General features: G+C 52.6%; 12 protein-coding genes across 12 annotated transcripts; 9 read left to right on the top strand and 3 right to left on the bottom strand.

Moving 5' to 3' along the window:
* Window positions 1-344: 344 nt before the first annotated feature.
* PV05_07171 (uncharacterized protein) lies at window positions 345-1952 on the top strand. Its single transcript, XM_013459967.1, has 2 exons — window positions 345-1137; window positions 1189-1952. Exons 1-2 carry the CDS (start codon window positions 763-765, stop codon window positions 1798-1800), a joined length of 987 nt encoding a protein of 328 aa, XP_013315421.1. The 5' UTR covers window positions 345-762; the 3' UTR covers window positions 1801-1952.
* A 348-nt stretch (window positions 1953-2300) lies between these two features.
* Window positions 2301-3150, top strand: PV05_07170 (uncharacterized protein; the record flags this gene model as incomplete). The annotated part of the gene is made up of 2 exons (XM_013459966.1): window positions 2301-2894; window positions 2947-3150. 2 exons carry the CDS (start codon window positions 2301-2303, stop codon window positions 3148-3150), a joined length of 798 nt encoding a protein of 265 aa, XP_013315420.1.
* Window positions 3151-3991: 841 nt separating this feature from the next.
* On the top strand, window positions 3992-5716 carry PV05_07169 (uncharacterized protein; the record flags this gene model as incomplete). Its single annotated transcript, XM_013459965.1, has 5 exons — window positions 3992-4270; window positions 4323-4516; window positions 4569-4651; window positions 4706-5392; window positions 5463-5716. 5 exons carry the CDS (start codon window positions 3992-3994, stop codon window positions 5714-5716), a joined length of 1497 nt encoding a protein of 498 aa, XP_013315419.1.
* A 743-nt stretch (window positions 5717-6459) lies between these two features.
* PV05_07168 (uncharacterized protein) lies at window positions 6460-7734 on the bottom strand (the record flags this gene model as incomplete). Its single annotated transcript, XM_013459964.1, has 1 exon — window positions 6460-7734. One exon carries the CDS (start codon window positions 7732-7734, stop codon window positions 6460-6462), a length of 1275 nt encoding a protein of 424 aa, XP_013315418.1.
* A 1187-nt stretch (window positions 7735-8921) lies between these two features.
* On the top strand, window positions 8922-9398 carry PV05_07167 (uncharacterized protein; the record flags this gene model as incomplete). Its single annotated transcript, XM_013459963.1, has 1 exon — window positions 8922-9398. One exon carries the CDS (start codon window positions 8922-8924, stop codon window positions 9396-9398), a length of 477 nt encoding a protein of 158 aa, XP_013315417.1.
* Window positions 9399-9885: 487 nt separating this feature from the next.
* PV05_07166 (uncharacterized protein) lies at window positions 9886-10756 on the top strand (the record flags this gene model as incomplete). Its single annotated transcript, XM_013459962.1, has 2 exons — window positions 9886-10332; window positions 10391-10756. 2 exons carry the CDS (start codon window positions 9886-9888, stop codon window positions 10754-10756), a joined length of 813 nt encoding a protein of 270 aa, XP_013315416.1.
* A 79-nt stretch (window positions 10757-10835) lies between these two features.
* Window positions 10836-12407, bottom strand: PV05_07165 (uncharacterized protein; the record flags this gene model as incomplete). The annotated part of the gene is made up of 7 exons (XM_013459961.1): window positions 10836-11068; window positions 11130-11327; window positions 11480-11771; window positions 11843-12081; window positions 12137-12206; window positions 12271-12308; window positions 12359-12407. 7 exons carry the CDS (start codon window positions 12405-12407, stop codon window positions 10836-10838), a joined length of 1119 nt encoding a protein of 372 aa, XP_013315415.1.
* A 905-nt stretch (window positions 12408-13312) lies between these two features.
* PV05_07164 (uncharacterized protein) lies at window positions 13313-15563 on the top strand. Its single transcript, XM_013459960.1, has 4 exons — window positions 13313-13856; window positions 13910-14138; window positions 14241-14619; window positions 14691-15563. The coding sequence occupies exons 1-4, from the start codon at window positions 13454-13456 to the stop codon at window positions 15264-15266; spliced, it is 1587 nt and encodes a 528-aa protein (XP_013315414.1). The 5' UTR covers window positions 13313-13453; the 3' UTR covers window positions 15267-15563.
* Window positions 15564-15614: 51 nt separating this feature from the next.
* On the top strand, window positions 15615-17047 carry PV05_07163 (uncharacterized protein; the record flags this gene model as incomplete). The annotated part of the gene is made up of 1 exon (XM_013459959.1): window positions 15615-17047. One exon carries the CDS (start codon window positions 15615-15617, stop codon window positions 16551-16553), a length of 939 nt encoding a protein of 312 aa, XP_013315413.1. The 3' UTR covers window positions 16554-17047.
* A 181-nt stretch (window positions 17048-17228) lies between these two features.
* Window positions 17229-19113, top strand: PV05_07162 (uncharacterized protein). The gene is made up of 2 exons (XM_013459958.1): window positions 17229-17750; window positions 17802-19113. The coding sequence occupies exons 1-2, from the start codon at window positions 17695-17697 to the stop codon at window positions 18541-18543; spliced, it is 798 nt and encodes a 265-aa protein (XP_013315412.1). The 5' UTR covers window positions 17229-17694; the 3' UTR covers window positions 18544-19113.
* Window positions 19114-19904: 791 nt separating this feature from the next.
* Window positions 19905-21555, top strand: PV05_07161 (uncharacterized protein). The gene has a single exon (XM_013459957.1). The coding sequence runs from the start codon at window positions 20054-20056 to the stop codon at window positions 21326-21328; it is 1275 nt and encodes a 424-aa protein (XP_013315411.1). The 5' UTR covers window positions 19905-20053; the 3' UTR covers window positions 21329-21555.
* Window positions 21556-21950: 395 nt separating this feature from the next.
* On the bottom strand, window positions 21951-24063 carry PV05_07160 (uncharacterized protein). Its single transcript, XM_013459956.1, has 2 exons — window positions 23199-24063; window positions 21951-23004 (listed from the first exon to the last, which is right to left on the bottom strand). The coding sequence occupies exons 1-2, from the start codon at window positions 23245-23247 to the stop codon at window positions 22292-22294; spliced, it is 762 nt and encodes a 253-aa protein (XP_013315410.1). The 5' UTR covers window positions 23248-24063; the 3' UTR covers window positions 21951-22291.
* Window positions 24064-24088: the final 25 nt, after the last annotated feature.

Here is a 24088-nt window from a genome sequence, read left to right as displayed (position 1 = left end):
CTCGGGGCCAGTTTCGATCACAGGGCGTTCTTCTCCGGCCACCAGGCCTCGTTAGGCATTGGCTGTTCCATGTTGCGGGGCGTACAGGGGTCTTCTTAGGCTTGTTTGGCTGCAGAATGCACCGACATCGAGAGACGTAGGCAGCATCTTGGCCCAGTGGCCCATAACCGAGGTATATGTGGTATACCTAGACAAAACTTGCTCCTTCTACTCCATATCTTCTAGAGATTTACTGTACGTTACACTGAAGTCTACGCCGACTATTAATAATCAGCGGGAGTGTCTGACTCGCCACTTGCAAGCAAAAGACTCAGGTGGATGGGTTACCCTGATATTCACTGGTTTGGTGCCGGTATCAATGATGAAGCTATACGTACTACGGACCATTCTCATCCACCAAGACTTCTCTGCATCCGATCTACTCTTCCCTCGTGTCACGGCAAGATAGGCGGCCATGCTAGGGAACTACAGACCTTGTGGCTGCATTCGAGTCAGGTACTCACCCTCTAGGAGTCTAGCTGTTAAGGACCCCTGTCAAGCACAGAACCCAGCAATCGGAGCGCTTGGGGAAGCCAGACTCACGACTCTACGAGCACAGTACTTCAGTGCCTAAGTAGGACCCTTACCCCAACTATCCCAAAGTTTCGATTGCGGTAAAGTGGGACCGTTCTTGCTTGGGATGGATCTGCTAGGCCTTGAAATGTCTTGAAGCAGGCCGAGATTGTACAATACTCACCTCTCTACGCGACCCTGGACGACGTGATGCCTGCCGTCTATTCGAACAAGGCACCTCCGTCGCCCCCTGAGAGCGCATCCGAGGCCGTCGTTGAAGTATACGCCCTTCAAGCCGGCCACTTGACCTTGCCCGAGCGCTTCTTTGTCGATCCAGCTTCTGAGACTGCGCGCAAGACAGTCCCGTCTCTGTCGTTCTTGATAGTGCATCAAGATGCAGAGACCAGCCAAAAGACCCGGATAGTCTTTGACCTAGGCCTTCGACGAGATCCAAAACGCTATATCGAGCCCATTCAGAAACACATAGATACAAGACAGCCCTTGTCTACCCTTCCAGACGTCACGGCAAGCCTAGCTGCGGGTGGACTCAATCCGGAAGACATTGACTACGTGATATACTCCCATGTAAGTTGGATTGCCACCACTTCGACACTCAGCTCTGACAGTAACGTGCAGGTTCACTGGGACCACGTCGGAGAGCCTCGAGACTTCCCCAAGAGTACATTTGTGATTGGAAACGGAGCACAAGCCCTACTCCAGGGCGGAGGATCGCTGCGAGGAGGTCACTCATATTTTGAGGCCGACTTATTACCAGCAGACAGAACAATTCAGCTGTCAAACCCGTATGAGGAGGTTGATGAGGAGGCGAAGAAATCGCAGGAGTCTACAAACGGCCCTGACTTCCAGCAAGAGTGGAAACCTTACTGCAACCTACCACGTGTCCTTGACCTGTTCCATGATGGCAGTCTGTATGTCGTCGACGCTCCAGGCCATTTGCCAGGCCATATCAACCTCCTCGCGAAAACCGGCCCCTTGAGCAGCGTCTATCTGGCAGGAGATGCCTGTCACGACCGAAGAATTATGCGGAAAGAGAGGGCCATAGGAGAGTGGCTGGACGACCATGGGCATATATGCTGCATTCATGCCGACAAGAAGTTGGCTGAGCAGACCATTGAAAGAATCCAAGAGTTAGAGTCAAACGGCGTCGAAGTTATTTTCGCTCATGACATTGAGTGGGAAGAGAACGTGCAGAATCAATCACGGTTCTTTGGACAACCTCAGGCATGAAGATTCCGCCGGATTTGCATACATTGTCCAGGGGGGTTGGCGCGCTATGGTCTGTGGGCTCCTTTTGGAGGATGATTTCCTTTCCTTGTTGCATTCCATCATAGGCCTGTGATAGGGCACAGCAACGGCCGGTCACCGTATATAGTCAGATGGTCAGACCTAGAGCTGAAACGATACCCTTCATGTCGAGATTTGGCGTCGACATGCTCATGGACTCCCACATTGAAAGAACCCCATCTGTCAAGGTCATTGTGGAGGTCGTTCCAAGGCGTGATGAGCCTAGAAAGGGAAATTGAATCCCACCCCGCATTTACCCATGCCGGTGCCTGTCAGGCCAATAATGAAGGCAAAGGTCCTAGCCTAGGTGTTGACTCTCCTTCTCCAACGCAAGTTAACATTGCGGCGAGAACTCCCGTAGTTTTGTTTGACAAAAGAGATATAACCTAGCGGACATAACTAGACCCCTGTCGAAGACAAATCTGTCGTAAGGACCAGCCAAAATGCCACCTTCAAAATCACCCGCCGAATTCAAGAAGGAGTTCGTGTCGCAGTTAGGGGAAGGGCCATGGGACGAGACATGGGAGAGCATTGCACAACTGAGTCCCGAGCTCTTCGATGCGAGTGTCAAGCTTATAGCCGTTCCTCGGAAGAAGCGACATCTGTCCCCTAAGATTCAGCAGCTCATGTCCATAGCAGTCGATGCTGCTTCGACCCACCTCTACGTCCCTGGCATTCAAGAACATATCAAGGCCGCACTCAAAGAGGGTGCAACGCCTGCAGAAGTCATAGAAGTGATCGAGTTGACCGGCACGCTCGGCATCCATGCGTGCAACATTGGTGTGCCGTTACTTGTAGAAGTTATGAAAGAGGAGGGCATTTATGACAAGCATCCAACAATGGGGAAACCGTACGATGCGGAAAGAGAGAAACTCAAGGCCGAATTTACCAAGAACAGAGGTTACTGGCATACCTTTTGGGAAGACTTTCTCTCCCTGGACCCCGAATTTTTCAAGGCGTACCTCGATTTCTCATCTGTTCCTTGGCTCAAGGATGTTGATGGATCGGGCAAGGGAGGCGGTGTCTTAGAGCCAAAGGTCAGCTGTTCCGCTGGGTAAGTTGTTGAGGACATCAGCTAACAAAAGGCAGGTCAAAGAACTGGTCTACTGTGCTTTTGATGCTGCCGCCACCCATCTCTACGTCCCAGGCCTGAAATTGCATATGAAGAACGTTCTCAAGTACGGCGGTACACCCGAAGAGATCATGGAGGTATTGGAGATTGCGACGCAGCTGAGTTTGCACACATCCAACGTTGCAGCACCGATCCTAGCACAAGAATTGGGGAAGCAATGACGAGGCTGAGAGACGACTTCGGACTGAACGGCAGACGACGGAACAGGCGCCACTTCCATACACATGAGTGTAAGGCTGCCAATCCTCTCCTGGTCGATGCTCGTGGATGATGTCTACGACCGTATACGAGTATCAATCTCCATTGAATCAGAGAGCCATGATTCTGAGTCTGGCTGCTTGACTTGTCGCTTAGTTAATCAAGCTCTCCCCAATACAATGGGTCGACTATCCACAGAAAAAGCATTGGAGATACCCCAATCTCCGCCAATGGGACAGTACCCATCGTGTGCACACCGTCTACCAACCATCATTACCGTTACCTTGGTGCTAATGGACCCATGAGTCTGGGCAACGGCCATGCCCCATTCACTCTTGCGCAAATGCCGAACAAGGAATGCCAACAAGCTTGTCTAGCCACCATGCCTCTTCAGAGGACGATCAATCCACGATCATGGCTTCCCCCATATCATTGACCAATGAGCACTGGGGGTGATGCAGCCACAGATCCTGCGGCCCTTGGCCTAACAAAGGTCGAAAGGCTATGATGGATCGTCGACGACCCTCTCATATCCCCAATGGCACCGGAGTTTCGCCTGATCACATACCTACTGTATCAGCACTTGGACTTGATGTTGTCTGATCTCTGTCCACCTTTCATCAACTGATGTCCGTCTTCTGCTCCCCTTGCTAGCCGGATGGAAATCAGACTTCTGGGGGAATCTCCACGTGGTTGTCATCCTTGTATCTGTACCCCAATCTCGGCGTACAAACCTATAACAGGGGTTTCATCACACTCCCCGTCCTGTGTTGGGCCCGGAGTATCAATTTCAACCTTGTGAGGATGGACGGACATCGCCAAGAAACAGCCAGTATGGCAAATCAAGCTGTTGATGAAATGAAGTATAAGGCTGAGGTCGAGGAGTACGTTGAAGACGGCCGATCCGCCATGGCCGCCGACTTTCAGCAGAAGGAGGCTGCTTTGAGGCGCAAACTCGACTGGTACATCGCTCCTGTCATGATGCTGTGCATGTTGATCAGCTATCTCGACCGAGGCAACATCGGCTTCGCAGCGACTCAAGGCATGTCAGAGGAAATTGGATTGACCGGCAATCAGCTCAATGTGAGTGGTGGGACTCCAGAACAAGTGCTATCTCTAACAAGATCAACCGCAGACTGCTGTTTCCATTTTCTATGTCACCTACGTGTTGGCGGAATTTCCAACGTCTTTTTACGTCAAGCGTCTCCAGTTCCACAGAGTCATTCCGGTCATCATCTTTTGCTGGGGATTGGTCTGCATGTGCTGCGGATTCATACACAATTTCGCCGGCCTATGTGTGACCAGACTTATTCTCGGCTGGTTCGAAGGGTACGTCAAACGACTACCAATTATCGAACCAACAACTAACGTTTGCCTGAAGGTGCCTTTTCCCTTCGATGACATTACTCCTTGCCAATTGGTACCGTCGTGAAGAGTTGGCACAAAGAATATCCTATCTCTTCAGTAAATGCCATTTGTGCCCGGGCGACAACAGCCTCTCTTGCTAACGTCATGCAGTTGCTTCAGCCTTGTCGGGTGCTTTCGGTGGATTGATTGCGTTCGGAATCTTGTATATGGATGGGGTCGCCGGCTATCCAGGCTGGAGGTGGCTCTACATTCTGGAAGGACTTATCACCTTGATCTGGGCTGCGATGTGCGTTTTCCTCATCCCGAAGAATTATCAGACTGCCTACTTCCTCAACGACGAGGATAAGAAGATCATGGCCATTCGTGCCGAGTTGTCCGAGTCCTACAGCGGCGGCGACGGCCATTACAAGTGGAAGGATGTCAAGCTTGCCTTTGGGGACGTCAAGACCTGGCTTCACGGTGTCAGCCAGATTGCCGTCGTCACCATTCTTTACGGTTTCGGTACATTCTTGCCGCTTATCATCAAGAACGGATTCCATTACTCGACCAAACAAGCTCAATACCTTGTCATCCCTCCCAACGTCTGGGGTGCTATTGTCTATGCCATCGGGGCCGTCATCTCGGACAGGTACCACAAACGCTTCTGGGTCATGGTTGTGTGTGCTCCCATCGGCATCGCTGGCTATGCTATCCTACTCAGACAGGACGATGTGTCAGCGGGCGTCCAGTATTTCGCGACTTTCCTCATCGCCACAGCCTGCTTCCTCTGCACGGGCGGGAACATTGCATGGCTGTCCGGAAACGTGGCTCCGGATGGGAAGAGAGCAGCCAGTCTTGGTAAGTACTTCATCAACCTGCCTTGACGGCATTTGGGAAGACACCTCAGCTAACAGTGCATCTTCCCTAGGTACACAATTGACCCTTACCAACCTGGGGGGTATCATCTCCGGGCAAATCTACGCTTCGACCGATGCTCCGAGATATGTGCTCGGTCATTCGTGGTCCCTGGGCAGTCTTGCCTTCGCGTTCATCATCTTCAACATCATCAGGGTGCTCTACAAGAGAAGAGAAGCTGAGAAGGCAAAGGCTCGGGATCAGGGTGTTGTTGTGCCACCGGAGGAGTTCACTGACCGTGCTCCTACGTTCAAGTACCAGTTCTAAATCGGGGGAGCCTTGCCGAAGCGAGTATTGGCGTCGAGTCATGGAACAACTCTGCAGATGTCCGCAGTGTTATACTAGTATGAGTTCCTGATTTGGGGTCTGGAAATTGTGTACGGAGACGCTCTCCAAGCAGGTGGAGGGAAAGTTTGTAATCTGAAGGTTCTCGGACGTTATCCAATCAAGTCCACATCCTAAGTACTAAGTAGGCCTTCAGGCTTGTAATACCGGAGCTGCATAGCCGGGAGTTTGAGCATTCATCGCGGTCTACAGGGGAGTTCTACAGCCTTGCCGGATACGTCTTGGTTCTCTCACGTATCCGTAACCGCTTGCGATCGCTTGAAAAAGGCTTGGGATTCTGAGCAGCCAGCCGCAAGAGCGGCAATCAGGTAAAACTAGTCCACCCGGTAGCTTTTCTGGATGATCTCGTGCGAAATTTGCATCCCCAACGGACGACCTTAGCCGTTTGCATTTTGGGAATCGACCACAAGTCTTCGCATCTTTCTATTCTATCAACCTAACTCCTGAAATGTTCGAATCTAGTCACATTAACCGCTATACATAAGGGGCTTAATTGGTCTCGAATCCATCGAGATGCGCCTTTTCACATCATCCCACTACCAAAAGCCAGTCTACTCTGCCCTCAAGCAGCGCCACGTTATTCATGATACCCAAGCCATGTGAGTCCTGAACCATATGCAGTCTTTACGGTACAGTCAGTCCTCCAGGCCCTTTAGCACTCCGTTTCACCGCATCTTCAATCGATCCACATCGTCGATACTACCTTGTGCGGGTGGTGCCGGCGGTTCGCGTGCATTGAAGCGCTTTGGTCTCGTAGGCTGCTGGCCTGGAGTTGGGGTCTGCTGGTTTTGAGTCTGGGTCTGTCCGAGTGGCGGGAAGGTGAGCAATTGACCTTTAGGTTGACCAAGCTGTGCCAATTCTTCTGGAGTCAGGCCGTTCGGATCCGTGGTTTGAGTCGGTCTCAGATAGTCGGGCAACATGTTGGCCGTGTAGTCGTAGTCGGAAGCCCCGTTGGGGTTAAATCGTCTCGGCATCACTGGGAGACCTCCAGCACTTGTTGGCTGGCCGGTGTATGATGACATTGGTACCCCTGTGGTCATGTTTGGTTGCACTGCCATCGTCCCGCCCGTCGGGACCCATGGCGCATTGTTGACGGGAATCATTTTACCCAACAGTCCGAACCCCAAGACCGTGCTCGCATACAGGCCTGTTTGGCCTTGTGCGTGGTTTCTCTTTGTCTGTTCGATGTTGTCGTTTTGAAATCGCTCGGCTCGATCGGCGTCGCTTTCACCCACAGGCGGTGGAGTCGGGATGGGAGTTGCATTGCGTCCCGATATGCGACTCCATAGCGTATTGGAGGCATGAGGGTTGGGCGGAGGGGGTCTGACAGGCGGTGCGGAGCCGAGGACGTCTGGGGTGTTGGCCGGCCTGTATGGTAGAGGGCCGTTGTGATCGCTGGAAGGAGGGCGCGGGAAAGTTCCATATGCGCCGGTTGATGACTCCCCAGCCTGGTATGCTGGGTGATGCGGCATGTAGCTTTGTTGTACACCAGACTGGGTCGGCGTCATCGGGAAGGCGTTGTCTTGATCCTGAATTGGAGGAGTATGTCCTGATGACACAGTGGGCGTGGGTGAATGTGTTGCAGGCGCTTTCCCTGTCCCGCCAGCATAGGGTGCGGGAGATGGTGGAGAAGGAGGAGAGGGTTGAGCGGCAGAAGTCTCTACCGGTGGAGGAGGGTGCACGACAACCGAAGGGGTAGGGGGTGGTTCTAATGATGGAGTACGGGGAGGCTCTGATGATGGAGGAGGTGGTGGACCCGTTGCTGGCGGTCCTGGAGGCGCTGGTACATTCATTCCCGGAGGCGCGGTTCGCCCGCTGTGTATTGAAGATGCAGATTCGCTTGTACGTTGCCCTCCTGTCGTTCTGCCAGGCGTCGAATGGACCGACGTCGGCCGACCTTGTGATTGCATCATATTCGTGGCTGCTCCCGGAAACGACATGTTGATTAAATTGGACAATGCCCCCTATACTGAGCAAAAAGAACTGGCACTCCTAGACCTGTTTCTGGAGTGCAGGGTATTAGAAGCAAATAATACGTCAGTTGTGTCGAGATTTCCCGATTCGCGTCGTGAGCTTTTGCAAGCACATCAGGACTATATCTTATATAGACGTTGAACGAGGCCGTGGGCCATAACGATACGATATCGAAAATGACGGGTACCCAAACATCTTTGGCTTTGGGGGCCGTACTGTCGCATGCATGCCAGTTGTCTGGATTAGGCCTTGATGCCACCAGCCGGCCGGAAATCATGCAACTGGCGTTCGAATAGGAAATCCATCTCGCAGCTCTAGCCTTCTGTTCGACCTATATTAACTGTCGTGTAACTGCTTCCTTACTAGGACACAGGGATGTACACGTCCCCATACAGTATAAATAGACGAGTATTGGCGCAGTGGTATACATAGTCCCACGTTGTTAGGCGGACGTGGTGTTATAGTGCTTCTATTAGTACCAGAGGGCTCCGGATGCCTTGACCAGATCCGGGCGGGGCCAACACTTTCGATTGTGCCCAAAATGAGCCGAGGGAGCCACTTGGCCGTCTCAATTGGCGGAGGTCAGCACTATCAGATCTCGTCGATGGAGGCGAGATAGCCCATGATGGTCCCTTAGCCAATGGTAGGCTAAGGGTCTTTGTTGAAGGTATAAAGTAGCATTTTGTTTTTAGCCTCCGTACAGGGGCGGGCGTATCGCTTCTTCATCTGCCATTCATGCTTTCTTTTTATCTATATGGCCCGCTCCCGATGCCAACTCGGGACAAGTGTAGCTTGAACAGCATGCTATCTATCTTGCAGTGCCTCTAATCAATGTGACCACACATGTATTAACGCTCTCACAGCTTCGGCCTTATTTAGGGCATTGTCAGGCCTTCCACATGCAGCTCGAGTTGTCTCGACCTAGGGGGCCAATATCTATTGTCATTCTGACTTTGCGTGCTAGACAGAGAAGAAACGGCGCCAAAGCACTATATAGTCCGTATCTTTCTTTTCAAACAGGTGCTCGTCCGTTGCTGCACGCAAGTACCAGATATTTCCCTGATACAATAACAAGCCAACAACATTCAACTTTCCCCTGCTAGTGCATTCAAAATACAATCATTCTCAGGTTTCCACTCACGGTTCAACCGATATGGACCACGATTACGACTACAATGGAGGAGACTGTCAGGATGGACAGGATGGGCAAGACGCAAACGCCTACTATGAAGATGATGGACAGGATGAAGACGGCGGTCACGGCGGATATGACCGGGGAGATGGTCAAGCCGAAAAGGAAATCACCCAGCATGCTCACGATGCGGAGCGAGCCATCATGGACATGATACAGGACGAACAAATGGAAGGATTGCACGACCCGGAAGTGTGGCACGTCGTAGAGGGATTCATGGACCGTGTGGTCAAGCTCCTTTCCTATCTTGAGGAAGTCCATGAGCAGAGCCGGCCCCATGACCATCATGGATCAAAATTAGATGGCCTCCAGCACGAAATGGCTCAGCACGACGGAGACCAGGGTGGGCATGACCCGTGGAGCGGGCATGAAGAACAGCAAGGAAATGACCAGCAACCCGACGATAACCAATATTATGATGATAACGGCCAATACTGAAACTGGCTAGACGAATTGTCTCCCGGGTGTGGTAGGGAACAAGGAGGCGGCAAAGCCTGGTACCAGCGTAATGCTTAGATATATGTATATACTACTAGAATATGGGGTGGTCTATTGGTTCCAATGGCAAATTGGTCATCAAGTCCGTACAATCTGGGTTTGTTACGGGTGTTCTAGAGAAACAAAGCACGGCAAGGGCCGAACATCCCACCCTCCTCATCCTAATTTATGACATTGATTCTGACATTGACTCGTCCAAGGTGCTGCACAGTGCATTAATCAATGTTGTGCTTACAAATATCCCTTTGGAAGTCAAGACACAAGGAAGGATAAAAGGTTTGCTCGCGCAGAAGTTTACACATCGTGTTGTCCGGTTGCCCAGCCATAACTTCAAGTACTTCATCTGTGCGAGCCACCTGGAAACCACCAAATTTAGGAAATTGTCGAGACCACAGCATAAACCCTTGTCCCTCCGACTCTCCCAGAGATGGCTCAGAAGCGTTCGAGTGCGGCGTCCAATCCGACTATCATCGTGGTTCCAGGCGCCGCTTGTCGAGTGGTGTTCTACAACGGCCTAGTCCAACAACTTATCTCGAATGGTTACGACGCACACACTTACGACTTGCTGACGGCCAGCCGAGAGCCTCCTCAGGAGCCGGCAACGTTGGCAGAAGACGCCAAGTTCTTTCACGACAAGATCGAGGCTCTGGTCAATGCCGGCAGGGACGTGGTTGTCGTCGCCCATTCTTATGGTGGCATGGTCGCCACAGATGCAGTCCAGGGACTGGCCAAAACGGATCGAGTCTCGCAGGGTCTTGCAGGAGGTGTCGTACGAATAATCTACCTGACCTGCATCGTGGCCGGCGTGGGTCAGACTGCGGGTGAACTTACGGCCCACCTGGATTTTAAAGATTTCATGGAGGCTGTGGGCGAGGTATGTTCGTGTAGGCCATTGGCGAAACAATCACACCTGCTAATGATGCACCTGGCAGAAAGGGGAATACTTAGGCCAAATTGCTGGCCCGAAGGGTGCACAAGTGATATTCTCCGACCTGCCGCTAGAAGAAGCACTCGCATGGCAAGGCCGACAGTCGCTGCAGTCTAGAGTTTGCTATGCCGGCAAGGCTGTGTTCGATGCCTACCGGCAAATACCAGTGTCGTACATTTTCTGTGCGGGTGACAAAGTACTGCCGCCAGAGTTCCAGCAAGGAAGAATCGACTTCTTGAAGAAAGAAGCCAGGGAGCTCGACTTGTTCTGTCTCGAAACCGGCCATTGTCCTAATGTCAGTGAGCCTGAAGCAACTGCAACAGTCATCTGCGATGCTATCGAAAGGAAAATGGTGGTAACGAATGTGTAATGTAGAGTCTCGCGAGTATCTGGACAGTCTTGGACTGGGTGTCGATAAATACGTATCTATCAACGTTCGCAGTTCTCACCTATTCCGCTTTCTGCAGACCCTTCAGTATCATGGGATCATTGTTCTTCATGTCTCTTCTCTTCTCTGCTACCAGCTGCGTCAGCCGAATCTCGTTGGCGCCCCGAGGGATCATCTCGGCCTCGTAGCTGGCTATCGCTTCTTCCAAGCATTTCTGACCCTTGTATACCGCTGTCAGAGCATCAACAAGCTCACTGGCATCCTTGACAGCATTTTTTAGTCCCTGGCCGCGATCTAGGGTGGTGTGTGTTAGAATCAGCAGTTTATACTCGACGAACACGCTCGAGCTCGGGACTTACGAGGAAGCATCGAATGTCAGCATCTCCTGCGAGAGTAACTTTGCCTCCTCTGTTGTCCCATGGAAACGGTGACCATTGCTGTTCCCGGTCGACTGGGAGCAGCTCGTTGTCTGTTAACGCTAGCGCTGCGGTACGATATGGTTCGCAAAGTTTGGAAGCTCTTTCTCTGTAGTACCTCAAACGTTCTTGAGAATCTGCTAGAAAAATCAGCATACGGAGGGCCCCACCATCCGAGGCATGTCTGGAATTGCCAATTCTCGGGATGATCTCTGTCTGAAGCATCGACAACTATAGTTGCTGATAGTCAACAATGGCTCGGGCTCAAATGGACATTGAGACAACATACCTGCCAGAAGCGTTGCTACTTGTTCTTTGGAAAACCCGAGCTGGACAATCGGGTGATGCATCTGCATTCGTATCGTCTTCGCTACCTTGGCTGGATACCTGGCGACATGGTTGATCATGGTAAGGTCCACCTGTTCCGGTTTCGCTTTCGCTCCGCAAAGAAAGTCTCGCATTCGAGATCTCGATCCGTCACAACCGATAATGCAGGCGCCTTGCACTCGTGAGCCGTCCTCGAAGTCGAGGGAGACTTCATCAGTTGAATCGAGGTCGGCTCTTGTCACGCGTTTGCCGAACTGGTCAGTCGAGGTCAGTGGAAAAGCACGGCTAGTGTGCCCAGTGGAGCGATCTTTCTGCCCATTTCTACCTTGATATTGAGGTTTTGTTCCCTGATCAAGAACATGCGCAACCTCTTCCTGGACATGCGAGTAAGGAGTGGCATCTCTACGTAGCGCATGATTTCACCGGTATCAGCGTCGAGCTGCGGGAGTCTTTCGTTGGACTTGAAGTTGTAGTCCGGATCAACTGTGGCCTCGTTCAAGCGCCCGTGAAGCCGCTTTGGTATCAACTTTCGCAGATACTCGTCGCCCCAGTGTAGGAGCATGTCTGGTCTTTGAGTCAATGACTGTGGTCATGGGCGCTTATGTGCTCCTTGGCTCACCCCAGTCTCTGGATCGGTTCAGGAAGTCTCCTTCGCCATCTCGCTCGAAGAGTGTGTATGGAATCCTAGCCTAATGAGCTCGCGATTAACCTGATGCTGCAACTGTCTCTGACGTTTCTTGGTCGAGAACAGACCTTTTGCAGGCCTAAAGCAAGTGCCAGTCCACAATTTCCTGCATGGTCTCTCAGGACTGGCACTCATACACCGTTTTCAAGAACATACCTCCGCCTACCACAAGGACACGTCGGGTGGCGGTGATTGTTGCGGCCATTATGGCTCAGTACAGTGGTAAGCACCACACGGGATCAGGACGATGTCCATTTTTTTCCATTCCACAGAAGACCGTCGACGTCTCAAGTCGATACGTCGAATCAATTCAATCAGATGACGTAGATAAGCACATGTGCGCCTCGTTCGTTAGTTCGGCTGACAACACCACACGAAGCTACCACTCTCGAGGAAGCCTGCTGGGCGCCTTGGAGGCGAAGAGTCTTTGCGATGTCATACCCGTATCTCTCGGCCTCGGATGTCGGCTTTAGGCGAGATCGTCTACCAATGGCCACATCATGGCACCTGTAGCAGCCACCGGAGCCACACTTCTACGACGGTCTGATGGGTAAATCGTGTAAGTTGGCGCTGAGATGCCATTCGACGACAAACAGCAGTGGCGACAGTTTGTGTGGTAGCAGGGCCTCCTCTTCAGGGAGGGGAGCCCAGATGCTGTTGACGCAGCCTCGTCACCCAGGTGCTCGTAGCCTCGTGCTATTTCATTACTTCTGATTGGCGATGACGGCGATCACCATCTCTTTGTCTCACCCTCGTCATGGAGTCTTGTCCATCATCGTTTCTTCCAAATCTCAACCATGTACTGACATTTAATCTTCTCTTCTCGCTCCTTGATCACTGCACTGCATCCAAAGCCTCAGTCTGCAGGTGAAGAACCCCAGTGATCTGCACTCGACATCGATGACGGGGCTGGCTTCTCACACGGAATTGCGGCCTGCACTTCAGACGGCGCCGAGGTCTTCAAGCCACAAGGGTATCTGGGCGCAGCTGGCACGCGATCCTCAGTGCACATTCCTTAGGGATCTCATCGAACTTGCGGAATGCAACGACTCAGCTATCTTGCCAGAACCTTTAGTGGCAGTGGTCGGATCAATGCAGCAGAAGGCAAGAATTCCCCGTGTCACGAAGGAACGGTTTCAGAAGCCATCAAAGACCCATTGCAGAGCCCCATTCCAATGCTTTGCCTCTCATATCCCTTAGTTGATTCAATGCAAACAACGCAAGCTGAGGTTTTCAGGAAATCCAGAAGCCATGTCGGAGAACCCTACCATCTTCCAAGCCTTCGAATGGTATCTCCCGGGGCCATCGGACAACCCATCCGAGACAAGATCGAGCCATTATACGCTCCTTGCGACGCTGATACCGCACTTCGCAGCCCTGGGGATCACGCACATCTGGCTCCCACCAGGCTGCAAGGCCCAATCCGTGCATGACAACGGATACGCAATCTACGACCTGTGGGATCTGGGCGAATTCGACGCCAAAAGTGATGGCAATTCGTCGCGGACAAAATGGGGTAGCAAAGACCAACTTCTAGCGCTATGCGAAACTGCCAGATCCTACGGCATCGGCGTGCTGTGGGATGCAGTGTTGAACCACAAGGCTGCCGCCGACGCGAAGGAGCCGAGTTGGGGTGTTAAGGTCGACCCACATGGTACGTCCTGTACCCTCAACCGCGTGAGCAGTTCGAAATTGATCTTAGAGCAGACCGGACAAAGCATGTGTCGAAGCCGTACGAGCTGGAGACGTGGACCAAGTTCACATTTCCGGGCCGAGGCACGAGATACTCCGACATGGAATGGAATTGGACGCACTTCACTGGTGTTGATTATGATTCACGGAAGAAGGACCATGGGGTATTCAAGTTCGTTGGCGATGGGAAACGCAGCGATTGGGCTCATGATGTGAGCAAGGAGTTGGGAAATTATGATTATCTGTAAGAATGCTCTCGATTTGCGCTCGGGAATCGAAGGCTTGTGGCTCCTTTGAATGCCCATGGGACGGAAGGGCGCAGTGCTGACTTGAGACTATGCCACAGGATGTTTGCGGATATCGACCATTCACATCCTGCTGTGCGGACGGACATCTTCAACTGGAGTTCCTGGATCACTTCGAGTCTGGAACTCGGTGGTATGCGCTTGGACGCGATCAAGCATTATTCCCTTGCTTTTCTTCGCGACCTCATCCGCCATATCGACACGAACGCGCCAAAGGGCAAAAGCTTGTTCTTCGTTGGGGAGTACTGGGATGCCAATACCGCAGCATTAGAGAAGGTCATACAACAGTTCCACGGGCGGATGAATCTCTTCGATGTTCAGCTGGTGTACAATTTCAGCGATTTCTCCAAGGGCAGAAAATGGGATCTAAAAGCTGTGCTTGATGGCTCGTTGGTCCAGAGAGTTCCAAAGCATGCAGTGGTAAGTTTTCGGTCTTCGAGATGGGACATCATATATAGGCTGGCTGACTCAACTTGCTGCGTGTGCTGCAGACTTTCGTGGGCAATCACGACACCCAAGAGACTCGATCGCTAGCGGCTCCGGTGGAAGAGTGGTTCATCCCTTTAGCATACGCTCTCATCCTTCTTCGTGAAAGGGGAATTCCCTGTGTTTTCTGGGGCGATGTCTTTGGCAATCATGGGCCACGACCTCGACTCCCTGCGTGCGGTGGGAAGCTGGCTAGACTAATCGCTGCAAGGAAACTTTTTGCCTACGGCCAGCAAAGAGATTACCTTGATTCGGAAGACTGCATAGGGTGGACGAGGCTGGGCCACAAGTCCAAGTCAAACGGCGCCGGGCTTGCAGTCGTGATGACGAATAGTTGGGACCGACGGTCAAAACGAATGTTCGTCGGGCAGAAGCATGCTGGCGAAATATGGAGAGACATCCTCAGCTGGGAAGACAAGCATGTGATCATCGACAACCTCGGGTATGGAAGATTCCCTGTCGGCCACAGATCGGTTGGCGTATGGGCGGACGAGAAAGCACCGGATTTCGAGCGAGTGTCAAGATTTACCTTTCCAAGAATGGGTCATGCTTTGCCGCCTATAACGACTTTGCCGGTCTGATTGCAGCGGAAGTTTGGTCTCCAGAGCATATGCCTGTTGTGCTCCTAGAGCCTGCACGCGCAAGCCTCGATGTCTCGGTTCTTGATGTCAGGATCGGGAACGCAATCATCCCCCATGAAGAAGCTGTGACGGAATTGGGCCAGTCACGGCCAATCTACCCGGACGGCCGCACAGTCGGGAGACAATACAAGTTCTCTTGATATCTGAAGGCGAGAAAAGGCCAAGTTAGTGAAGGAATCAGGGGCTAGTGAAGGCTAGTGAAGGCTAGTGGGCTTAGCCATTGGGCACTGATTGCGGCAGGTCAGCCGAGCGTTGGCTGCAGACGCCGAGTCCACATCTTTCTCTTCAATGTCCAAACCATTCATGTCTCAAGATGAGAAGGTGACCTCTAATGCGGCTCTTGCTGACGAGCTCGAGGCCTTGAATTCGATCTACAGTCCAGACACTCTTATTCTGCAGGGTGTATCCTCCACAGAAGTCACAGCAGCCCTTCGACTGCCCGATCTGCCCTTCTCATTCCTCGTCTCATTCCCGTCCGACTATCCTACTAATGCTCCTCCTACGATCACTGGCACGCAGTCGACCGGCGATAGTGGAAGAGGTGAAGGAGAAGTGGCCGTAAGCGTTCTACGCGACGTGCTAGGAAGAGTTTGGATACCCGGTCAGGTGTGTCTGTTCGATCTGGTAGAAGAAGCAGGGCCTCTTCTCCAGCAACAGCATACAAAGCACCATTATGGCACGGCTCAAGATCACACCGCAGATGTTGCGCATAGGTCCGCCTCACCTATCATACCTGAACGCGTTGAGCACGACCTGATTTCAGACGCAGCCTCATCAAATATTGCTCCGCCTCCCTGGGCTCTTTCAGAGCCGTTGACTTTCAACAAATCAACCTTTATCGCCCGAGCATGCCATGTATCGACGTTGCCTGAGGCTATGGACTCTGTTTCCCATTTGCTGTCAACGAACAAGAAGGTTGCCGCGGCAACTCATAACATTACAGCCTGGAGAATAAAGACCACAAATGCGCAGACAGGGACGGCAACTACTATCCAGGATTCTGACGATGATGGTGAGTCGGCGGCAGGAGGAAGACTGCTCCATCTCATGCAGTTGATGGATGTCTGGAATGTGATTGTCGTCGTCACCCGATGGTATGGAGGAGTCAAGCTGGGCCCTGATCGATTCAGATTGATCAACTCTGTGGCCCGGGAGGCGCTGGTCTCAGGAGGCTTTGCCAAAGAAGAGGGCGAAAAGACGAAAGGCAAGGCCAGAGGCAAGAAATAGAGGACCCTCGGAGCTGCTGTTGGTCCTTGTCCATCGGACGTTATCTGACTTACCATCTCGAGCATATTGGTAAGATCGACCTGGCTACTACAGCTTTTATCCTCCAACATATTATATATCATTTGCCCGAGCATTTTCGGTTCCTCGAGTTGACGATCAACTTATTGGGGCTGTTTGTGATGCACCAAATGGGCAAAGACGACACATCGCATGGTGAGCACAAGTAGCTCTCTGGTAGACTCTGAGTGCTACAATTATGCTTCATGTCTTTGGAGCGCGATCGAACGATATCTAGATATTCCGATATCAAGGCCCGGCTCCTGGATATCGGAAACTGGCAAGCGAGGCTGCCGCGCGCAACTACGCTGACTTTGACACCAGCGCGAGCGTGGATCGTAGTCCCCTGGAGGTCGAAACTCATTTGTAACGAGTTAGTAGGTAGAATCGACAAACCCGACGAGATAGATTAGAGAAAGAAAGTATATCGTGTACAGGCGCTGACATGTTTTGGGACAATCGTCAGACAGTATAATGATCCGCCATATAAGCTGCGTTAATGGATCTCATACTCTGCAGAATAAATCTATGGACTCCTCACGTGATAGCTCCATGATGGCTTTTGTTTTTCCTGCGCCACAAAACCGGTTTTTGTCGCATTCGCATTGCTGCATTTCTGAACTTCCTCCGCTTTTCCTGGTCCTTGTCGACCTCGTATCCTTGCTCGATCATTACTCGATCCTGGCTCGACCATGCCGCTTATCCCCACGATGATGGTCTTTCGTCCACTTACGATCGTCATCGCCAGCGCCAGTCGCTCAGACGAGGCCCCAATGTGGCTTGACTCTGACGTCTTTTCCTCCTCGCTGGTCGAAATATCACTGTGACAAGGTACAAGGGTCAATGAGGATGCTCAACTCGCCAGCCATCTTCCCTTCCTGCCTGTCGCTCGCTCTTTCGTGACGTCCGTTTCCCTTTTATATCGACGTTCTCGTCTTCTTTTCTCTTCTTCAGGCTGATTATCCGTTTGCTGTTGCTGTGTCGTTGTCGCGCACCCACCGTCTTGGTACGTTCGACAGATTTCACCACTGCGCTACATCGGAACCACCATTTGCGCCGATCCCGACGCAAGCCGCTTTGAGCCATGGAAAACGAACCCGTTCAGAACCAGGAGCAGAAGAAGGAAAAGCCTCTTCATGAGTAAGTGGAAGTTCGTCGAATTGTTCGCAATTGCCTCGCTAACCAGTCAAGGCTCCTCACCTCCTCGGTCGTAGACATATACGTTGGTCCCGAGTCCACGCATTGGACTATCCACGAAAGACTTCTCTGCTACCATTCGCCCTACTTCGCATCCATCTTTTATGCCGACGACAAGAATGAAGAGAAGAAGACCCGCGGAAACAAGTCATACGGTCTCCCGGATGAGGACGACTACCCGTTCGAGCTCCTTGTGGGGTGGCTGTACTCGAAATCTATACGTCCACCAAAGACCGAGAAAGACATTGGTCCCCTTCTTGAACTCTACCTGCTCTCCGAGAAATTCGAGATGAAGAAACTCGGGACCGACGTCGTAGAGGTTGTCAGGGACTTCTACCACAACACTTCCACTTACCCTGGCCTCCGAAGGGTGCAATTCATCTACTCGGAGACGGATGAAGATAATGAAATGCGCGAGATGATGGTATCATCAGTGGCTCGTCAATTGACCACCAGCGACAAGATTCCAGCACACTGGGCCAAGGCACTGCAGCGCAACGGACAGTTGGCAGTGGACATCATCCGAGCCATCCAACAGTGGCACATTGAAGAGCGCAGCATTCCCGACGCGAGAGACACCAGCTCCAATCGAGGCAGGCAAGCGAACGGCGGTGGCTTCAGCGCGATTGAGCGAGGCGGCGACTCGACCGAGACCGTTGACACAAACTTGGGCGTCGAGAGCCTGAACAGTGGAGCGAGTGATACACCCAACGTCAAGAGCGATGCTGAAGAGTAAGTCTGTCTGCTGTGTACTGCACCTTATCCGGGGCAAATAGGCGTCTCACTCTCTTCCGCTGCCGCGGGAAGATTGCAGAGGCGTCTCTTGCTCCGGCGCCCAAGCAGCGAATGTAATTGAAGCTGAACGCAAGCCCTCCGATTTTAAAGCATCTTGTCGCGCAGTTCAAGTTCGAGACCACCAGAATCACGAGTTGACCCACCCGATAAAGGTGGATGTTTGAGTAAAAGCTCTGGGGATGAGAGGGAGGAAGGCAATCATGAACCAGTCTCAGAAAACAACAGGGTGACAGCAAGCAAAAGGGAATCCAGATTCAAGGCGTTTCAGCAAGGGTTGAGGTTGATTTCCGCCAGCCGGACGGAAAGCATGTTCCTGCTTTCCGCATGGTTGATGTATTTTATATATAATGTCGGCGCATTCGGCAAAGGTGGCACTTGGAGCTAAAAGTCGTTGGGAATCGATAATGTTTGATCTTGCCCGTAGCCGACGTTGGCATCTTGATCTCGCTGAAGCAAACAGTGGCAGTGATAAGCGAGACTCTCGTTCGGCTACGAGTCCAACTTGACTGACATGGGCGCATCATCGTGCATGGGCCAAGCCTTTCTCTCCGCAGGTACCGACGAGCTTTTCCAAGCTTCTTTCACTGGATCAATCACGTCAATCAACCACACTTTGTGAGGGTTTGTCTTCTTTCAAGCTACTCATCAAAGCATGAAACCGATGTTTACAGATGCTGCATTCTGGGGCACAACTGCCTGGAAATATCAGCTGCACTCAAGTCCAAGTCTACACCATTTATTGGCGTGGATTGTGCACTTCTGTACGGAGGATCCTTTGCCTACTTATTATGAGCAGCTACCACCATGTTCAGGACTAACGGAGCCGTCAGTCTTGATTCGTGCCGGACCCATTGCACAATGGTCGGAAGCTAGCTGGGCCCATTGGGGCCTGAACATACCTCATTCGGCCAGGTGTTAGCCTTGTCAGAGATAACAACGTGGGATCTCTGCGCAACTACTGCAGATCCGCATCCTTCTTTTGTCCCATCCTTTAGGTATGTACTACCGTGAGTTACCCCCAGTGTGGATCGCCACTGGTGTAGAGATAACGACAGTTGAAGCTGTGAAGCTCCAATAACCATCGTCCTTTCGCTTCTTTGACTCGTCGACTCGGCTATCAAAGCAAGGTACCGTCAATCGGGACCTGAGCCAAACCATTCCCAATGGCCAAAATGTGTTTGTTGTGGTCCTTCGGGTCACGCCGATGGGGTCGGGTAGAGTCTTGATGCACAGACCTTGCAGAAGAACAGGAAACGAGCTTCTGGAGTTGCATGGTAGCTTTGGAAAAAAGCGTGGAGAGCCTAGCGAACTACAAAGGTCGCAGACGAATGCTGGCTTAAATGGTAGGCTCATCCCAAACTGCGGCGCGCAATGTCATAGTCTTCCTTCTTGCTCGTGTGATCAAACAGTGAGAACAAGTTTGAAGCGCCTGCCATTGCTACAACATCGCCATGCGGACTCACAAGCTGTCAAGTCTGCTGCTTGCAGCAACGACCTTTCCTCTGATCAGCACAGCAACACCATTGAGGGAAAGGAATGGGGCGTCGAAGCGTGATGGTGTCATCGCGCCCAAGTTTGTGATCATCAGCATGTTCGAGCCCGAAGCGGCTGTATGGTGGGGCATAGATGAATTCGACCTGCTCGCTCAGAACATCACTTTGCCCGGCCTGTCACCCTTGTTCCCCGAGGTACACTGCACCGCCGACGGCGATGTGTGCCAGGTCATCACGGGGGAAAGCGAGATCAACGCCGCCTCGACGATGTCTGCTTTGGTCTTGAGCTCCAAGTTTGACCTCACCAAATCCTACTTCATGGTGGCCGGTATTGCTGGCGTCAACCCCAAAGTCGCCACACTGGCTTCCGTCACCTTCGCCCGGTATGCCGTGCAGGTGGCGCTGCAGTACGAATTTGACTATCGCGACCTTCCCGACAACTTCACCACGGGCTACATCCCATTCAACGTGGACGACCCAGCCGAGTACCCCGCCGAGATCTACGGGACCGAAGTCTTCGAGACGAACCTGGCCCTTCGAGATGTCGCGATCGGCTTGGCTTCCTCGGCCGTGCTGAACGACACCGCGGCCGCTCAAGCTTATCGCGCCAAATACGCCCTGGAAGCCGCATACACCGCCGGTTCCCAGGCACCCAGCGTCCTGGGCTGCGACGTGGCCACCTCGGATGTGTACTACTCCGGCACCCACCTGTCCGAGGCCTTTGAGAACACGACGCACATCTGGACCAACGGGAGTGGCGTGTACTGCACCACAGCGCAAGAAGACAACGCCACTCTCGAAGCCATCATGCGCGCGGCCAAGATGAACCTGACAGACTATTCCCGAGTCATGGTCATGCGCACCGCTTCCGACTTCGATCGCCCTCCTCCGGGCGTCAGCGAGATCCAGAACCTCCTGTACGTCAATCAAGGAGGTTTCCCGCCGGCCATAACAAACATCTACCGCGCCGGGATCAAGGTCGTCATGGGCGTCCTCGATGGCTGGGACAGCACGTTCGAAAAGGGCCTCAAGCCCACGAACTACGCTGGCGATATCTTCGCGACATTAGGCGGCACACCGGATTTCGGTCAGCCCAGCTTCTTCATCACGCAGGAGAAGAAGAGAGATCTTGCTGCTGCCGCGAGCGAGCACGGGAACCTGAGGATGCGCAGAGCATTGCACAGCGCCAGGAGACGCGCTGCTGCCGCCAAAGCGCTGGGTATCGAGGGATAGGCCAGTGAAAGCAACACTACTCTCAACTCACAATTGAAAGATGGCACATCCAGTCTCGCAGCACATGTCAGGGTGATACAGTTATATGTACATAGGGACTACACAGCCAATAAGAAAGGTTAACAAAGTCTACGGGGGTGAAAAGAATTGCATAAAACATGCCTTGGTACGGACAAACACGAGTCGAATGTTGAACTGGTGTATCTCAGATCGTATCTTGCACAAACCTCATTCCGCGATTCATGCGCTGAAGAAGGATGTTCACGGCGTCCTCTCCTCTTGGGCCGCAACTTGAATCTCAGTTCCCCCCAGTCACAGCCGCCGCATGCCGCGGTGTCATGCTGTACTGCCATCAGCGCCCTCAATGCTAGCTGCTAAGGCTCACTAGGCCAGTGGCTACCCTTTCACACCTGGCCGAGACCTGTCTTGCCGCCCAACTGGCCTACAAAGCTTGACCCAAATCCATTTCAGAAAAGCCAATCTCCGTATGGATACTAGCACTTATTTCCTGGTGTCATCGGAACGAAAGGCTCGTCCCAGAGAGACTCCTCATCCTTGCATCCTTGCATTCTTGTCAGTCGCGGCGCGCTCCTGGCTGTGCACACGTTGAACCAGGGATAGGATAGGATAGGATAGGATAGGATAGACCTGCATTGGGTGTAAGGTCGTCGCAGGCCGGACCAGAATCGACAAAGGAACTTTTCCACGAGCAGAGGCGGAAGACCGCAAGCCAAAAGGAAGTGTGCCTGACCTCGTGTATGCACAATAAGCATGGACATGGCAGTGGGGGAGGTCCGCGAGGTCTTATCGAGTCGCCCTCCAGATCCTGTCGTCGGGGTTTTAGGCCCATGAACTTCATTTCGGTGGTGGTGTTTGGGTAAAGGTATGGTACCTAGGTAGCCGGAGGACTGTATTGTACTGTATGTGCTACAGTAAAAATCCAATCCAATCCAATCACGAGTCCTACTCTGCCGACGTCGGCGGCACAGGAAGTTTCATCCCAGCAAGCAGAACGCGGTCCGTGACGTCGCGGTTCGCGTAGCTCAAGCCGCACACGCTTCCGGGCTCGAACTGGAAATCCAGCTTGACCGGGGCGTCGATGCTGAACCCCAGCCAGCGCTTGACGAATGCTCTGAAGATATGCCCGTGTCCGAACAGCACGATGTCACACGCCTGACCATTTGCATTTGCCAGCGCGGTTTGGTGCAGCGACGTGATTCGCGAAATGATCCGGTCGAGACGCTGCATCACCTCGGCCGGCGACTCGCCTCCAGGCCCATCGCAGCCATCGCGCATGACGTTCCACGGTCGAGCCGCGTCAAGACCGCGCGACCGGCGGAGCTCGCGGATCTGATCGGTCAGCAGGCCCTCGTAATCGCCATAGCCCCATTCCGCTAGGTCTTCGGTCGTGATGGTCTTCGACTCAAGGTCTGTCCTCTTGACACGGCCAGCGTCGGCGTCGGGTGTCGATGTCATCCGGTCGAGGAAGAGCTTCAGTGTCTGTTGTGCACGTTTTCGAGGACTGCAGATGATGAGGCCCAGCTTGGAAGGGTCTATCAGACGGCCTGGGCCGAATGTCACGGAGGCGGTCTGTCGGACTTTGTCTTCGCCTTCAGGTAGCAAGGCGAGGTCTGTGACGCCGGTGTAGCGACCGTTCTTGGACCACTCGGTTTCGCCTGCAGGAGATTCAGTTAGCAAGGTCAAGTAGTAAGTAGGGGAGCGGTCAAGTAGTAAGTAGGGGGTGGCCGTGACTCTCAGAGTGACACATGAGGACTCTGATTTTGGATACAAAATTCAACGTCGAAAAGCATTCCACCGCCTGCAATGGGGAGGGTAGCGAAGTGATTCTTCGGCCAAGATGGAGGCTCACCATGGCGTATGAGGAAGACCCGCGGCGTCGCCGCGTCTTTTGCTGACATTTTCCGGAGAGAAAACGAACTTGCTCCTCAGCACACTCGTATGATACTAGACCTGGTGTCTTCCCTTCGCCTGAGAAAGTTGCTGAGCTGCAGCTCCTTCCTGATGAAAATGAAACCTCGGATTGAGAAACTTTGAAAAGTGTCAACTTGATAACCCCCCCACTCTTGCGCAGTGTTGAAAATAGGGACGGACACAGGTTTCAACAGGACTGTTTGATCAACCAAGGAGTATCGACATTCACAAGTTCAGTCAGTACCGTTATGCCGGGGACAGAAGACACAGCATGCAAGCGCAACTCCTCCCTGGATTTGTGATATTTGCCAACCTTCAGGTAGGTAAGGGTGATGAATCCCAATGTTGAGAAGCTCGAAAAATGTCAACCAGCCTTGGCAGCATCCACAGAGGCCCTCGAGGGCTTCGAGAGTCTTGCGTAAGCAGCTCAACTGCATGAGGCGCCTTTGTCTGTGATGATATGGGACTCACAACCTCACAAGTCTGCATCTCTGAGAACATCATCTGGAGGTCGTGGAGAGTTGTGTGATAATGGCATCGTCGACGAGGACGTCTCAGGCGCCGACACGGTGGCATTAGGTGACCCTGTTACACAGTATAGTGCCTGGGAGTCGCCAGTACACGCCCATCTGCCATCCGCCATCCGCCGGAAAGGCTGCGATCCTGATCATTACTACATGTACGGAGTATTGAGTTGGGAGATCACAGATAAATGTAAGGAAGGCATAATCTTGACAGTGTAGATCCCAACCTTGATATATCCTCGGCCTGGAGGCGTCTTGGAGGACGACAGTACATTAATGATCCTCGCTGGTGACCAGGATCATC

The sequence above is a fragment of the Exophiala xenobiotica genome, assembly GCF_000835505.1.
Source record: "Exophiala xenobiotica strain CBS 118157 unplaced genomic scaffold supercont1.4, whole genome shotgun sequence".
In the NCBI taxonomy this organism is placed as follows: domain Eukaryota; kingdom Fungi; phylum Ascomycota; class Eurotiomycetes; order Chaetothyriales; family Herpotrichiellaceae; genus Exophiala; species Exophiala xenobiotica.
The sequence above is the reverse complement of the archived record's forward strand: the minus strand, read 5'-3'. Positions and strand labels throughout refer to the sequence as shown.

Bases quoted from the DNA above. Each gene is read 5' to 3' on its own strand.
- PV05_07171 (XM_013459967.1), top strand. From the start codon at position 763: ATGCCTGCCGTCTATTCGAACAAGGCACCTCCGTCGCCCCCTGAGAGC. The intron at 1,138-1,188 runs GTAAGTTGGATT...AGTAACGTGCAG, and splicing joins ACTACGTGATATACTCCCAT to GTTCACTGGGACCACGTCGG.
- PV05_07164 (XM_013459960.1), top strand. From the start codon at position 13,454: ATGTCGGAGAACCCTACCATCTTCCAAGCCTTCGAATGGTATCTCCCG. The intron at 13,857-13,909 runs GTACGTCCTGTA...ATCTTAGAGCAG, and splicing joins TGTTAAGGTCGACCCACATG to ACCGGACAAAGCATGTGTCG. The intron at 14,620-14,690 runs GTAAGTTTTCGG...CGTGTGCTGCAG, and splicing joins GAGTTCCAAAGCATGCAGTG to ACTTTCGTGGGCAATCACGA.
- PV05_07162 (XM_013459958.1), top strand. From the start codon at position 17,695: ATGGAAAACGAACCCGTTCAGAACCAGGAGCAGAAGAAGGAAAAGCCT. The intron at 17,751-17,801 runs GTAAGTGGAAGT...TAACCAGTCAAG, and splicing joins AAGGAAAAGCCTCTTCATGA to GCTCCTCACCTCCTCGGTCG.
- PV05_07161 (XM_013459957.1), top strand. From the start codon at position 20,054: ATGCGGACTCACAAGCTGTCAAGTCTGCTGCTTGCAGCAACGACCTTT.
- PV05_07160 (XM_013459956.1), bottom strand. From the start codon at position 23,247: ATGTCAGCAAAAGACGCGGCGACGCCGCGGGTCTTCCTCATACGCCAT. The intron at 23,005-23,198 runs GTGAGCCTCCAT...AATCTCCTGCAG, and splicing joins GGTCTTCCTCATACGCCATG to GCGAAACCGAGTGGTCCAAG.